Source organism: Pongo pygmaeus, chromosome X (assembly GCF_028885625.2).
Source record: "Pongo pygmaeus isolate AG05252 chromosome X, NHGRI_mPonPyg2-v2.0_pri, whole genome shotgun sequence".
NCBI lineage: Eukaryota > Metazoa > Chordata > Mammalia > Primates > Hominidae > Pongo > Pongo pygmaeus.
The window spans coordinates 38,209,794-38,226,751 of NC_072396.2; the positions used below are offsets into that span (position 1 = coordinate 38,209,794).

Consider the following 16,958-nt stretch of genomic DNA (forward strand, 5'->3'; position numbering starts at 1 on the left):
TCTAGTCTGTGACTAGGAATATATCCAGCTATGCTACGTGAACCACATGAGATTAAGCTCAGTTGCTTGTTCTAACCACCTGTGCTATTTGCAATACTAAATAATGCTGGATTTGCTATGCAAAGCCCTGTAAAGCAGTGTCTGTGTCCCAGCATCACATGTGGAGCTTTTTTAAAAAAATGAGTGTCTGATTCTTCTCTCTCCCTTCCCCCAAAGTCTTGGTCTAGATTGAGATCTCTGTTTGTTTGTTTTGTTTTGTTTTGTTTTAACTCACCATGTAATTATGTGCTATAGCAGCTGGCCATTTCTTTCATATGTCCATCCTTACAATTTTGGCGATTGCCTTCAGTTGAATTCACATTGGAGACTATGAATGAGTTTTATCTCCTGTTAAACTTTCCCCAGGCAACACGAGATGACGGTACATGATTCACTTAATATTGATTACTTAATAAACATGCCCTCATTAAAATAATAACAAATTATGGACCGTGGCAGAATAAGACACATTTGGCGAAATAAAACATGGAGCATGATATGAGTTTATTCAGACTACCCCACTAGTATATTAGGCTGTTTTCACACTGCTATAAAGAACTGTTTGAGACTGTGTAATTTATAAAGAAAAGAGCTTTAATTGACTCACAGTTGCACATGGCTGGGGAGACCTCAGGAAACTTACAATCATGGTGGAAGGGGAAGTAGGCACCTATTTACATGGCGGCAGGAGCGAGAGCACAAAGAGGGAAGTACCACACTTTTAAACCATCAGATCTCCTGAAAACTGAGATCTGAGAACAGCAATGGGGAAGCCCGCCCCCATGATTCAATCACCTCCCACAAGGCCCTTCCCCTGACATGTGAGGATTATGATTTGAGATGAGATTTGGGTGGGAACACAGAGCCAAACCATATCAAATGTAATCTCCATAGTGGCAGAGACTTTTCTCTCTTTTGCTCACTGATGTTCTCCTAGTAAGCCATAGCAGGGCTCGATAATTATCATAGAATAAATCTTTGTCTAAGACAAAGACCTTAGTTACTAACTTACAAGGTTATAAATCCTGCTTTGCCTACTACTGGTTACATATCTCAGTTGCTCATCTCAGCCATTCCAGGGCCAGTAGGCTCCCCAGCTGCATTCATTTGACAGTGACCATTTGAAACTTGTCAAAGATTAAATCTAAGGAAGAGACTTTGGGGAACTTCTTACCCTTAACAGAGTAAGGGTGTCAATTTACCTTCTCTCCTCTTCAGCCATAGAGCCAGCTCCCCCTGAAGTCCTCTATTCCTTTCTCCTTCCACTAGGCATAAAACAAAAATTGAATCTAGCCATGGTGTCACTTTTGTTCCTGGTAGTTAGGGGATGCAGATGGTGGTGGCAACTCCCTTTATCACACCTTCATGCTCTGGTCACCTCAAATATCCTTTTTAGATATGCCATTTACATAGAAAATGATTCTATCTGAATTTTATATTCTAGCTCTCCTAAAGATTACTGATTAAAATTATTAAAAGAAGCCATAAAAAGAGAAACCAGAAATATTTTCCCTTTAAAATACCAGAAAATGTCAACATAACAAAACTGCTGCTTTGGACATGATCACACAGAGGATGGATTCCCTACAGTACATAAATGAATAAGGGGAGAAGGATGGAAACATATATGTCCATTTTATTTCATATATATATGTTATATAATATATTTCCCAGAAAGGACCTGGGAAGTTACCTCATTTTGCAGATGAATACAGTGAAGCCAGAGAGGTTAAATCACTTACTCAGGGCCATATTACGACAAAGCTAGAAGTTCTGAATTATCCAACCATGGTTACCAGACCCCCCATCTACCCCGTAGCTTTAGGTTTCATGTTATACACAGAAAAGTTACCATTCATGGCCCAACCAGCACTATGTCACACTGCTTCCTCTACATCCAAGGAATACATTTATTAAAATGTATTTTAAGGTACTAAAGGAAAAAGGAAGAAAGATCTAAGCAATTTTAAAGTATCTCTGCCTTCCCTTCTGCAATTATGACCTTCAGGGCATCCATCAATCCTACAGGCACATGTCAAAGAACATGGGAAAAGATATCTTTTCAGCTTGGTCTGTTGAAAGCATCCAGGTGAAAGAGCTATTAAGCCTTAAAATGTCACAAATTGTTCAGATATTGTTCAACCAGGACCATTTTTGTGAATACTTCTCTAAGATGATGACAGAATAGGTAGTACATAATAGAGTCACTTGAGTGGAGGGAACTGTGGCTCCTGGAAAAGAAGATAATTGCTTCATAGCACTTGGTGGTGCTGAAGCTCCCACAGGCCTCCTCTTTGTCTTCCCAAAGTGACTTTTAAGGATTTGAGGATCTACTGTCATGGTGATGGATTGGAGGGTGTCCATTGCCCCTGACCTGAAGCTGGATAAGTGGAAGAAATAGGGAGGTCACCCAGGGCAATGGCAGCAAAGAGTGTTTTCTACTCTTTGTCCCTGGGCTCTAGGATAGCACTTAACGAGAAAAATCAATGGCAACCTTGTGAGTGCAGTCAGAACTGGAAACTGCATTTAAATTTGCCTACTCAGGCAGTCAGCCCCACTTTAAAAAGCTTTAGAGTTAGAGGTTTCTGTGGCAACAGAGGTGCACGTGGGCAAAAATTGTTTTGCAGGGTAGTGAAGGCTGGCAATGTTGTTAGATTGGCACTTTATGGCTGCCCAGTTTATGTGGGCTTGGCTGTAAGTAACCCAATGAACAGTGACTTTTTAAAAAGGGATTAGATTTTCTCTTATAACAAGAGTTTGGATGTAGGTGGTCCTGGTTGTGGTACAGATACTCAATAATGTCCGAAAATCCCAGGATTTTTCTTTCTCCTCCATCATTCTCAGAATGTTGGCCTTTCATTCATGTGCTCATATCTGCAGGATGCAAACTGGCTGCTACTACTTCAGGCCTCACATATACATTCAAGGCAGCCAAAAAAAGGAAAGGAAGATAACAGCCATGTATGTCCATTTTATTTCCATGTATTATGAAACAAAAAGCTTTCCATGAAGCTCCTGCAGATTCCTCCATTGATCAAGTGAGGCCACATAGCCAACCCTAGCTACAAGGAATGCAGGGTACTTGGCAAGGGACAATGGGATTTATATGTTTGGCTAAGGCTAATTACCGTCACTTAGGGCTAGACACAATTGCCAGCCTAATAAAACTGATATTCAGTTAGCAAGAAATAAAGGGAAAAGAGATGTCGCTAACTAATAGTGCAAGCCACTATGAATTCAGAATTGGCCTTTCAAAATAGGAAGGGCATTTACTGTATATTTGACAATAAGCAACTATTCATCCCTATATTTCTATACTCTCTAGTACATTATCATGTACCAAACAGACACTTGAACATTTTGAACCATGGTTTGAGAATACTGTAATGACATACTCATTTAACAGTGGTTTAGAGAAAGGTATGATGTGAAATAGTCAACAAAGCATTCAGCCTTAATAATGTCATCATTCACTTTGGGTACATCAGGAGACTGACAACTGGAGATAATTCAAGTAACTGATGCCAGGAAGCTACAAAGAGTTCTAGTCCTCTAAGCTTTCTATTAGGAAGAAAGTACATAAGAAAATAGACATATTGATAAAATAAAATGCCTAGAATAGGACAAGTTGAACCTGTGTTCTAGTTTCACCACAAAAGACTTTTTGCCTTTTCTCTAAGAAGTTAAACTGCTGAAACATACTATCATGTTCACATTACAGAATTACAGCCCAAATATATATACAGTATATAGATTTATAAATGTCATAAAGACTTGAATCATAAAATGCTATATGTGAAAGACACATTAAAGACCACCTCAGCCTGACTTCTTATTTTTCCAGATGAGGAACTGAGGTCCAGAGAAGTTGCATGATTTGTCTAAAGTTATATAGTTAGTTAGTATCTAGAAACCAGATAAACTTGAGAGACATTTTGAAAGAGCAAAGGAATGTCATTTTGGGAAAAGTGGGACAGAGGAGGCTGCAAGTGTGGTGATGATAAAAGTAAATACACAGACATGAAGGGTCATACATTGCTAGTTTATGAATTATAAGTTAGAACAATTTAGGAATGCAGGCTGACATAAGCTGGTCCTTGGGTGGAAGGTGAGGTGTAGGAAGTAGGCAACAGCATGGTTATTTTATGAGAAATATGCTGAGCTCAAACCTCCAAGGCCTGGAGTTCAGTCACCATTGGACTTCAGATGTCCCTTTTCACTATAGCTTGCAGGCATTGTGCATGTGCTTTATGCTAGGAACCGTGCTAAGTATCTTATATGAAATCCTTACAGCAACCCAGTGATGTAGATCTTATTATCACTACTTTTTTTTTTTTCTTTTTTTTTTTTTCAATTTTTTTTTCTTTTATTGTAATTATTATTATTATTATTATTATTATACTTTAGGTTTTATGGTACATGTGCCCAATGTGCAGGTAAGTTACATATGTATACATGTGCCATGCTGGTGCACTGCACCCACCAACTCGTCATCTAGCATTAGGTATATCTCCCAATGTTATCCCTCCCCCCTCCCCCCAACCCACAACAGTCCCTGAAGTGTGATGTTCCCCTTCCTGTGTCCATGTATTATCACTACTTTTAACAAATGAGAAGAATGAGGCTAAGAAAGAATAAGTAACTCACAAATTCACACTACTAGAAAGTGGTGAAGCTAAGTTTGGAACTCAGGTGTATCTGACCCCCAAGTCCCTGTTTATCACCATGCTATTCTCCTTTTTATGTTCAAAAACCAGATTCCTCAATGCTTTGGAGAACCATAGAGCTTGGAACCTAGAGGCACCTTAGATGTCACCTAGTACAGTGCTACTCAAGAGGTGCTTTTCTGGCCAGGAGCATCACGATCACCCAAGATCTTGTTAGAAATGCAAGACCTCAGGCCCCACTCCACAGCTACTGAGTCAGAATCTCTGAGGGTGAGGCCTGGGAAGCTGTGTTTTAGCAGGACCACTAGATGGTTTTTAGGAACACTAACATTTAAGAAACTGTGGCCTAGTGAATAGATACTAGTCCAGCCCCTTTATTTTACAGATGAAGAAATGGAGGTCTGATGACTTAACCATGGGTATGGTGCCAAAGGAGCCTCAAGCCCTGATCTCCTGATTCCTAGTCCAGTGTACTGTCTGCTGTGTTCTGTGGTTTCCTCATTAGCTTCCCACAATGTGCATTGGTGCCTGTGCTGGAAACACTGGATGGCATTTAGTGGACTTCTGGCCTGACCCAGTATGTTCATTCATGTGCACATCAGGTTTCTCTTTCCATTCCTCCGTGACTCACACCAAAGGCATTTCTCTATACTCAGGAGGTCTTTTCCATATTTTCCCTGTAGCCCTCCTCTTCTTCATTATCATAATCATAGTATTATTACTTTGCTTTTTAAAACTACTTTTGCATTCATTCAGTATTTCATGTCAGCAGTTCTCAACCTTGATACTCTTTGTAATAACCTGGAGAGCTTAAAAAGGATACTCATCCCTGGGTCCCACGCCCAGAGAGTCTGATGTAATCAGTGTGGGGTGTGGACAGGGCATTGGGATTTTTAAAAGCTCCCCAGGTGATTGCAGTATGCAGTCAAACATGGGGAACTGCTTTTTCATAAGAGTCTCATTATTACCCGAGGAGATAGGTGGGGCAAACCTAATCCTGTTTTTGTAGATAAGGAAGCTTGTGCTCTGAGATGTTTAGTGTCTTAGAGGAAAGAGAATAAAATCATCTAGTGACAGTTGGTGCAGACTGGGTTACCAGCTACTTCTAATAAATCTTTAAAGCCAGCAGTCAGGCTGTAAGAATGGGGTAAAACCTGTTTTTCTTTTCTGGTTTCTAGTATTTTCTAGGTTTGTGTTTCTTCACATGAGAAGGGAAAAGAAACAATTGTGAAATGGTACCTGGGACCAAATGTTTATAACTGAAATTCCATGCTGAATCCCTTTAATGACTGGAGGATAATCATCAAATAGAGCAACCTGCCTCCTATTCCTCATAGCCCAGCATAATAATGATCAGGGAGCATCAGGAAAACCAGATGGAAGGGACTTGCTCATTCTGCACCAGCACACATGCCCCATTTAGAGACCAATTAAGAAAATAACAAACCTGGCCACACTGGCTAAAAGAGCTCCTCAGTGGATCATGCAAATATGGACATGTCTGTCTTACAGGCAGAATATTGGAAGAGAATTTCTTATCGTTGCTGTGTCCCTTTTCTGGGTAATCTAATCATTTAAATGATAATATGCAACACTTTTGCTTGATGCTTCCTCTGGCTGCCTTGAACGTCGTTGGGAACTTCTATTGTTCCTTCAGTCTAACTTCTCACCTTTTCCAAAAGAAATCCTCTGCTGCAACCAGCCTCTCTATTTTCATAATCCTTTGCTACTTCAAGTGTGGTTGATGAACCAGCAGTGTCAGCCTCAGCATCACTACTGTTGTAACAAGGAGCTTGTTAGTAACAGAATCCCGGCCCCACCCTAGACCTACCAAATTAGAATCTTTGTTTTTTATCAAGAGCCCCAAGTAATATGTGTGCACCTTGAGGTTTTTGAAGCATTGCCCCAATACACAGGACTCTCCCCATCATCCAATAGGTTAAAAATCCTCTCTTCCCCATGCTTTCATTTACCCACTTCCTACTTGTCCTTCAAAGCTCAGCTCATATTCCTCTTCCTCTGTGAAGCCCTCAATATTTACTCCATTCACGTTACTCCTTTACAGTACTACTTTTAGAATTTAAATGAATGCTGAGTATTTCATTATTTAAATGTTTTGCATGTCTATTTAGTCTCATTATTAAGATTCCATGTTTCTCCAACCTAGCATAGGCTTTGCACATAATACTCATGAATTATTCAGTTTGTCAAGATCAGTTTCCTACTTGAAGGTTTTTCTTTAGCCCTATTTTGTATCTTTAAGCTTGCTCAACACCTTTTCTGCTCATGATGTTCTCTGGAGGTCACTATGCACTGTAAGAGTGCTCATGATGTTCTGCCTCAAAGAAGCTCCTCCAACTTTCTGTCTTCTCAATACCTTAAGTAAATCTTTATCTGCTACAGAGATTTCCTGAAAGGCCTGGCTCTTTCTTGTAACCTAGTGGATTCCAAGTGAACTACAACCCCAAAGAGATATAGGAAGTAAAAATTTAACCACTTGTGAATATTGACTTTGTATAAACAATTTTTCTAACTTTTTAATTTGAAATAATTTGGACTGGGAATTTTAAAAAATAAGTTTAATTTTGGGGATGAGATGTTTTACTACTCTGTTCTGGTGCCCATAGGAAACTCAGGATTATCTTCTGCTGTTTCATGTGGGACAGGCCACGTGGTGGTATCTCTTTTGCTGGTCCCAGACCCTGAAGCAAGAGACACACCTCTGAGGCTGCCATCTTCCTGAGTTCCAGGCAAAAGGGAGGCACATATCCTAACAAACTGTAGATCCCCAAACCTGTCTGGAGGCCTGTTGTAAGACTCCTAAGGCTTGGCATGATGGGGTGGAAGTAGGAAAGCAGGAACACCACACTCACACTGACTTTCAACTTCTGGTTTCTTTTCTATGTCAACTCATCCCACCTTGGACAGCTTATATCTCCATCTTGAGTTTACTCGGAACTATCCTTCAAATCCATTGTTTTATGATATCAATTTTAAGTATTAAAAATACCCAGGAGGCTGGGTGTGGTGGCTCACACCTGTAATCCCAGCACTTTGGGAGGCCGAGGCGGGCAGATCATGAGGTCAGGAAATCGAGACCATCCTGGCTAACACAGTGAAACCCTGTCTCTACTAAAAATACAAAAAATTAGCCAGGCGTGGTGGCGGGCGCCTGTAGTCCCAGCTACTTGGGAGGCTGAGGCAGGAGAATGGCATGAACCTGGGAGGCAGAACTTGCAGTGAGCTGAGATCATGCCACTGCACTCCAGCCTGGGTGACAGAACAAGACTTCATCAAAAAAACAAAAACAAAACAACAAAAAAAACCCAGGATCTAACAACCCAAAAACGTTTTTCTTTATTGTTCATGCGTATCAAAAGTCATTTGTCTCATTCTAATAGCTCTAACTTTAAAAAAAGAGGTACAAAAAAGTCATTTTGATGTTTATTGGGTAGTCAGATGGCTTCTTTCTCTAGGCAGAAGCCTATCCTACCAACAGGATGATGAGGCAAAGGATTGGGTGAAATAAATTGCTGGGGGAAAACATTAAGTTAATATCCGATTCTTACTCTGTTACATATATGTTTGCTATGATATCAGAGTGACCCTGCATTCTATGCAGATAGGCACTCAGAGCATTTTAGACTATTGCATGATAATGTTGGTGGTGCTTGATCAAGGCCTAGGGTGGGAAATCTAGCACCTCCTTACAGTTGTTTCAGACTCTGTGAGGATTGCCTGTCAGGTCAGACTTAGAACTGTACTTCTGCACTAATAATTCATTGTCACCTTAAGACGCATATTCCGTATATTGTAAAAATGTTTCCTTGGGCTCTACCCACTTCCAAAAACGTGTTTGGGGTAGTTTACAACAAAAATTCACAAATACAGTGAAACCATTAACCATTCAACATGGATTAAGGTTTAAGAGGTAAAATGTTTATAGCAAAACCCCTAGGGTAAAGGAAGTTTCTGCACTAAGCACAGGAATTAACTCTGCCTCTTGGCCCTCAAGACTAAGACAAACTCTCACTTCACTTTGTTAGGTGGGCTATGAGGATAGCTTATCACTTGGGCCTTCATATAGAGGCGTTAGAAAACTGTGAACGATGTCTTCAACAGCAGTTTTACAAAAACTTGTCTTTTTAAAAAAGTCAACCTTTCCTTTATGTAGAAACCAAAGCCATGATAGTCATAGTTAGAAAAAATAATCTGTGGAAAGCCAGATTTATATACTCCAGATATACAGTGTTGTCAGGACCTAACCTAATATTGGGAAATTTAAAGAATTTATAGCTAATGTTTCTTAAGCCAGTGCTTCTCAAACTTTAATGGGCACATGCATACCATCTGGTGATCTTTTTAAAATTCAGTTTCTTGGCTAGCCAAATGCAGAAAACAGAAACTGGACCCCTTTCTTACACCTTATACAAAAATTAACTCAGGATGGGTTAAAGACTTAAATGTAAAACCCAAAACCATAAAAACCCTAGAAGAAAACCTAGGCAATACCATTCATGACATAGGCATAGGCAAAGACTTCATGACGAAAACGCCTAAAGCAATTGCAACAAAAGCCAAAATTGACAAATGGGATCTAATTAAACTAAAGAGCTTCTGCACAGCAAAAGAAACTATCATCAGAGTGAACAGGCGACATACAGAATGGGAGAAAATTTTTGCAATCTACTCATCTGACAAAGGTCTAATATCCAGAATTTACAAGGAACTTAAACAAATTTACAAGAAAAAAACAACACTACAAAAAGTGGGCAAAGATATGAACAGACGCTTCTCAAAAGAAGACATTTACATGGCCAAAAGACATGAAAAAAATCTCAACATTACTGATCATTAGAGAAATGCAAATCAAAACCACAATGAGACACCGTCTCATGCCAGTCAGAATGGTGATTATTAAAAAGTCAAGAAACAATAGATGCTGGCAAGGCTGTGGAGAAATAGGAAGACTTTTACACTGTTGGTGGGAGTGTAAATTAGTTCAACCATTGTGTAAGATACTATGGTGATTCCTCAGGGATCTAGAACCAGAAATACCATTTGACCCAGTAATCCCATTACTGAGTATATACCCAAAGGAATATAAATTATTCTACTATAAAGACACATGCACATGTATGTTTATTACAGCACTATTTACAATAGCAAATTCATGGAAACAACCCAAATGACCATCAATGATAGACTGGATAAAGAAAATCTGGCACATATACACCACGGAATACTATGCAGCCATAAAAAGGAATGAGATCATGTCCTTTGCAGGGATATGAATGAAGCTGGAAGCTATCATCCTCAGCAAACTAACACAGGAACAGAAAACCAAACACTGCATGTTCTCACTCATAAGTGGGAGCTGAACAATGAGAACACATGGACACAGGGAGAGGAACAACACACACCAGGGCCTGTTGGGGGATGGGGGGCATGGGGAGGGAACTTAGAGGACAGGTCAATAGGTGCAGCAAACCACCATGACACATGTATACCTATGTAACAAACCTGCACATTCTGCACGTGTATCCCAGAACTTAAAGTAAAATAAAACAATAAAAAATAAATTAAAACAAATAAAATTCAGTTTCTAATTCACTGGGTCTGGGCTGGGGCCTGGGAATTTGAATTTCTATCAGGATACCTTTACTGCTGGTCCATGGACCACACTTTGAGGAGCAGATACCTCTTAGAGATATCAGAGGTCTCAAATGGGCTATTGACAGAAGTTTGAGGACAGATAATTTAAGACTGGACAGATAATTCTGAGTCTTCCATGACTCAGACCAAAGGCATTTCTTTATACCTGGGAGTTCTTTTGCTAGTTTTCCCTTTAGCCCTCCTCTTCATCATTATTATTATATTGTATTATATTATTATTACTTTGGTTTTAAAAACTATTTTTGCATTCACTTAGTATTTTATGGCAGTAGTTCTCAACCTTGACCACTCTTTGTAATCCACTGGGGAGCTTAAAAAAGATCCCGGCCAGGCGCGGTGACTCACACCTGTAATCCCACCACTTTGGGAGGCCAAGGTGGGCAGATCGCCCAAGGTCAGGAGTTTGAGACCAGCCTGGACAACATGGTGAAACCCCATCTCTGCTAAAAACACACAAAATTAGCCGGGTGTGGTGGTGGGCACCTGTAATCCCAGTGACTCAGGAGGCTGAGGCAGAATAATTGCTTTAATCCGGGAGGCAGAGGTTGCAGTGAGCCAAGATCGTGCCACTGCACTCCAGCCAGGGTGACTGAGTGAAACTCCATCTCAGGGAAAAAAAAAGAAAAAAAATCCCGATGCCGGGTCCCATGCCTAGAGAGTCTTAGCATGTACCTTATCATGCACCTTAGATGCAGGTATCTTTGTTATTTTGACTGAAAGGATCTAGTATGGTAGGTAGGAAAGCTGATGTGTTTATGTGAGGGATGAAGTGACAAATGAAAGGTTTGGCTTTATATTCATGTCTATTCTAGTTAGGCTCTTTTTGCAAGAAACTGAGACTCTCAAATGACTAAAAAGAAAGGGCGGAGTATGGGGGTGGGTATTGTATGGAAAATTGGTAGGAAGCCCTAAAGGGAGTAGCCCTAAACTGTTAGGAAGAGGGAGCTATAAGGACAAGCTACTTTTCTTTAACTTTCTCTCTTGGTATCATTGTTTCTCTTAGCATATCTGCTCCAGTCTCCTTTCACTCTCCTTTTTTTTTTTTTCTCTTTTCTTTTATTATACTTTAAGTTCTAGGGTACATTTGCACAACTTGCATGTTTGTTACATATCTATACATGTGCCATGTTGGTGTCCTGCACCCATTAACTCATCATTTACATTAGGTATATCTCCTAATGCTATCCCTCTTCCCTCCCCCCACCCCATGACAGGCCCCTGTGTGTGATGTTCCCCACCTTGTGTCCAAGTGTTCTCATTGTTCAATTTCCACCTATGAGTGAGAACATGCAGTGTTTTGTTTTCTGTCCTTAAGATAGTTTGCTCAGAATGATGGTTTCCAGCTTCATCCATGGCCCTACGAAGGACAAAAACTCATCCTTTTTTATGGCTGCATAGTATTCCATGGTGTATATGTGCCACATTTTCTTAATCCAGTCTATCATTGATGGACATTTAGGTTGGCTCCAAGTCTTTGCTATTGTGAATAGTGCTGCAAGAAACATACATGTGCATGTGTCTTTACAGCAGCATGATTTATAATCCTTTGGGTATATACCCAGTAATGGGATGGCTGGGTCAAATGGTATTTCTAGTTCTAGATCTTTAAGGAATCGCCACACTGTCTTCCACAATGAAAAAAACCATTATTTAAAAAATTAATTATTTTATCTGTGAGGTTATGCCTTTAACTTGACATGCAGTTAAATTTGTTTCATTTTATGACTTTTTAAAGTCTTTAGAGTTGGCAATTTTGTTATTCTTTATAGTTAAGTTTATGTTTTTTAACTAATTAAAAGACTTACCAATATTAGAAAATGGAAATAATGTGAATGTGCACACTCACATTCTTTTTATTTGTGTCCTTTTTCCTAATCCCTCTTTACTGATATAATAAACTTTTTTTTTTCTGGTTTTTGCAAGTTTTTTTTTTTTTATACTTTAAGTTCTAGGGTACATGTGCACAATGTGCAGGTTTGTTACATATGTATACATGTGCCATGTTGGTGTGCTGCACTCATTAACTCATCATTTACATTAGGTATATCTCCTAATGCTATCCCTCCCCCCTCCCCCCACCCCACGACAGGCCCCGGTGTGTGATGTTCCCCTTCCTGTGTCCAAGTGTTCTCATTGTTCGATTCCCACCTATGAGTGAGAACATGTGGTGTTTGGTCAGTCGCCTTTCACTCTCACTGCTGGGTGGTTTATTCTGTTTTTCTCCTTCACAGCCCCTGCTTACTCCCTGTTGACCTCAGTTTATGCATGGACCCATTCCTGACCTGTCTTCAGCAGCAGCTGGGATTGCTGACAGCTTCATTTTTTTTTTTTTTGAACATGCATTTCAAATTGTTGAGAGGAGGAATTTGATTGGCATTGTATGCCTTAGGACACTGGCACACCCAAGACTTAGTTGCTATTCGCATATTCAATCAATGCTGATGGGGGAGGGGCAGGAGATTTTTGATGCCTAGAAAAAGAAATACAGCTAGCAAAGACTGCCACTTCCTGTAGGTAGGACTCTTGCTTTGGGAAGGAGTCAGTGGTGAGGCCAGCATTCTGTGGTTTGGTCCTTTTTATTCACTTTTTTTTTTTTTTTAAAGAAAGTCATCTCTCCCCTGCATGGAGGTAGTTCAGTCATAGCATGACTTTCAGGCAGGGCCAAGAAATATAGTATGAGCTTTATTGCCCTCTTGTCTCTTCATACTCAGAGGCCAAACCAATAGGAATATTTCACAAGGTCAGTAAAGTGAATCAGTTAAACTAAACAAAATGGTTTAAACCAAACCACCTCAGATTTGCTTTGTATTTTTGAGATATCTTAATTTATTTTAATTCAATGTAAAAAGAAAAGAATCTATTCCATCCAAAATATCAACAAATGCATTGATCTTAGGGGCTACAACTACAGGAGAGGGAATAATTTGGGTTTGTTTGGTGAAGGCCTGATGGCCAGGGAGCCCCGCTCTGCCATTCCTAGTCATTTTTGTTCCCCCACTAGAAATGCTGCTCCCTCATTCCCAGGATCTCAGAGTATCTCAAAAGCACAGAGGCCATCTTGGAGGCAGTGGGTGTGCTCATGCATGTGCTCCTGTATACTAGGGGCAGAGAGTGGAGGGATCTTTGAGAAAGCAGACACACAGGAGAACAAGCTCAAGCCCTTACCCCAGAATCTCAACTCCCTTCTTCTTTCTGTACTGTTTGTTCGGGGGCAAAAAATACTCTTCCTCAGTGTTCCCCACACATAGGCTTTTAATGAGCTCGGTTTTTAGTTTTTATTTGCTGATCAATAAACTGAAGGGTAGGTCTTGTCTGTTCCCAGAGATAAAGAACTGCATGCATAACTGGTCTCTATCCAGCCGAACAAGCGCCGGTTTCTCTTTGTTTTTCACAGTGTTTCTGAGAGATAAGAGGAAACCACCCAGACATGATACATGACCATGGGAGGTTTTGAAATAATATTTTATAAACTCGTTCCCTATTCTAAGCTGTGGATTCGGGATAGAAAGAAAGGGGGAGGGCACCACATATAGCATAAGTTGATTTTTTTCTGGGTTAAAAATAAGCCGGCAAACACACACGTACACAGACATGCACACACACACACAACATATGAATAAATGTTCAGCTGGGGAAATAATAAGCCAATTTTCAGTTATAGGCATGAAAGTCAAATAGGAAAAATTTTAGTAGTGCAAATGAATACATCCCTGAAAATTCAGTGACTGTTTCCTGCCACAAAAACTTCCTCTGTCATATGGATTCAAAATCAATATTGAGCAGAGCCAGATGTATTCCCAGAAGACTATGGGATTCAATCAGGATAGAGTCCTATTAAGTGCAAGCCCTTCAGGGCTTTTAGCAGGTTTCTGAGAAAGAGGGGTTGATTTGAGACAAATGATGATGCAGATTTTAAGTAGTGTAAGACTAAACTTAAGATTAGTTGGCACTGATAAAGGCACAAAGAGTAAATGTTTTCAATAGCAAATGAAAATTATGGTAGCAATTTGAATGGTTGTATTTAATCATTTAGGAGAAATTTGCTATTAAGCTAAGGAAAGAAGACTTGGGGCTGATATGATAGGACAGTGGGGATGCAGCATAGGAAGATAGGGTCTTCAGGAATGTTAGGAGGAGTACACTTAAGAGACAGAGAGAGTGATTAATAAAAGGGAAATTTAAGTTGAAAGCCATGACATCATTATTTCAGCAAATAGAAAAAAAAAAAAAAGAGAGAAAGTAGTCTTACTGAAGCCGAGTCCATCTTACCTACTCTGCATTACTGTTTCTTTCTATCTCTAGGCTCATGAGCTTTAGTTGCTCTATTGTAGACTCTTGTCTATATCTCATCTCCAGTTCTGGATGGTAACTTCCTTGTAGGGAAAAAATATGTCTCGTGGTTTCTCGAATTTCAGCACAACACCTAGTGTGGGACCTTACTGGAATAGTAGCTCAATAAATGTTAATAGGCAGAATTAATTAATGAATGGTATCCTCATGAAGTAATTATTTTTCCAAATTAAATACTAGATTTTGGGACACCAAAACTGGATTATATTTTTTCCTTCTAATACCAGGTAAATCAGAGGAGCAATTTATGAATAAATCATTAGAGACTTATTTCAAAAGGAATTGGCTGGTCTAATGCTGGATATTGGGTAGGAAAATTAAATGTGTCAGTTTTAGGAGAGAGGCCAAAATCCAACGGACTTTTTATTGATCCCAGATTCATTCAATCAGACCAAACTTAGATGTTTTTTAGTTTTGGTTAATCCGACCAGTACGTTTCCTGTGCAGGTCTACCTTTTGGGAAGATTGGCTTCATGAGAGCACAGGTCCTGTCTATCTTGCTCACTGTCATATCTCCAGCATCTAGAACAGTCTTGCCTGGAATGTAGTAGGGGCTTAAGAAACAATCGTGGAGGGGAGAGAAAGAGAGAAGGAGGGAGGAAGGGAATAAAGAACGAAGGGAGGGAGGGCTCTGAATTTCATACCAGTTAAGCTGTCACTTATTTACTCACTCATCGGTTGTGAAGGACCCCCCTCAGATTCTGTGTTAGGCACCAAGGATACCAAAATTATGAGGTGCCACAGTGTTTGCTCTCAAAGAACTGATAGTCTAGTGAGAGAGAAAGAGAGAGCTCTAACACAACAGTGCTGTGCAGCAGAACAAATGTCACTGTCATAAAGGGAGTGTGCCAAAGGGAACATCTAATTTGTCCCAGCAAGGGCAGGATGCAAAACATATGGCTAACCTGAGCAGAATCTTAATAAATGCAATGATGCTTTGAAGGCCTGAGAACCTTTTAATCTCTATAGTCCTAAAACCGACTGCGGACAGATTGAATAAAACATGGAAGACTGCAAGTCATTACATTTTAGCCATTCTCTATTCAGAGTCATTTTGATGTTAGAAGTTATTTTGTGTTGACACTATTGGACTTTGGTTTCATTCAGGTAGTACAAATGCCTAGAGTGAGTCCGTCATACTGCAGCTTATCACAGAATCATGGCTTTATAAGTACAGTCTTTATAATCACAGTCTAAATAACACAAATTGAAGGTCCGATGTTTGGGCCAGACCTACATCATATACCAGGAGTAACAGCTTTGTTAAGCATAATCAGTTAGGACCGCTATTTGTTCTTTTCTGAGCAAATCCTTGTTCCTGTGACAAGGATTAATGGTATGACAGCCATAAGGTAGTCTTTGTATTTTATAGCAACCTATAGCAGTAAAGGTGTGTGTTTTCCACTGAAATAGCAAGTTTTCTAAAGAGGGTAGGTTTGACAACTTGACAACAAAGAAAGAATTAGTGGTAAAAAAGAATAAATTGTCGTTGACTAAGTTTATTTACATATAGTACAGGATTCTGTGGATATGATGCTAGACTTCTTAAGCAAGAAAATTCAGTATCTAAGGAAAAAGGAGATCCTGCTTTGACTTCTACTTCTGGATTTCCTTATTCAGGTGCTGACTCCAGCACAGATCAAGTCAATTTGTCAGGCAATTCTGGACTCTGGGAAGCAGTATGCCATAAAGAAGAGGAAACCATTCCCCCTGATGTATTCTTACTATGGAACCGAATACTTGGGTAAGTGAAGGTGTTGACATGGGCCTGTAGGATGGAGAAAGTCTCTAATATAATACCAAATAAAGGCTGGAAGATTTTGTTTTTGCCATAGGTCATTACTATTCATTTAATAAGAAATACTTTAAAATTTTCTTTAAAAACCTATACTGATACATAACACAAATCACAAGTTAATATTTGTTTTCATAGTCTACCTGACAGAGATGTAGCTATTTTAACAATTGCTTTTACTAAAGACTAATATCTTTATTCTAGGTTGTAAGCTCATTGGCCTGATTTTGCTGAAACATTGTGAAAATTTTTCACACACGATTGAAAGTAGTGCCTCTGCATAGGGAAGTAGGATTCAGCCACTAACATTTTAAAGTTTTTAATAGTAGTGTATTTATAACAGACTACTGAATTGTAATGGCTAATGGTGAGCTCTGGGCCATGCAAAAAAAAAAAAAAAAAAAAAAAAAGGAAATTAGTTACTCTTTTTT

At 39.5% G+C, this 16,958-nt stretch overlaps 1 protein-coding gene across 1 annotated transcript in view; it reads left to right on the top strand.

The window, feature by feature from the left end:
• LANCL3 (LanC like family member 3) overlaps positions 1-16,958 on the top strand; it is a 103,329-nt gene that overhangs the window by 62,663 nt on the left and 23,708 nt on the right. Inside the window, exon 2 of the mRNA XM_054472774.2 lies at positions 16,353-16,476. Within this exon, the coding sequence (XP_054328749.1) occupies positions 16,353-16,476 (124 nt within the window). The remainder of the gene's footprint in view (positions 1-16,352; positions 16,477-16,958) is intronic.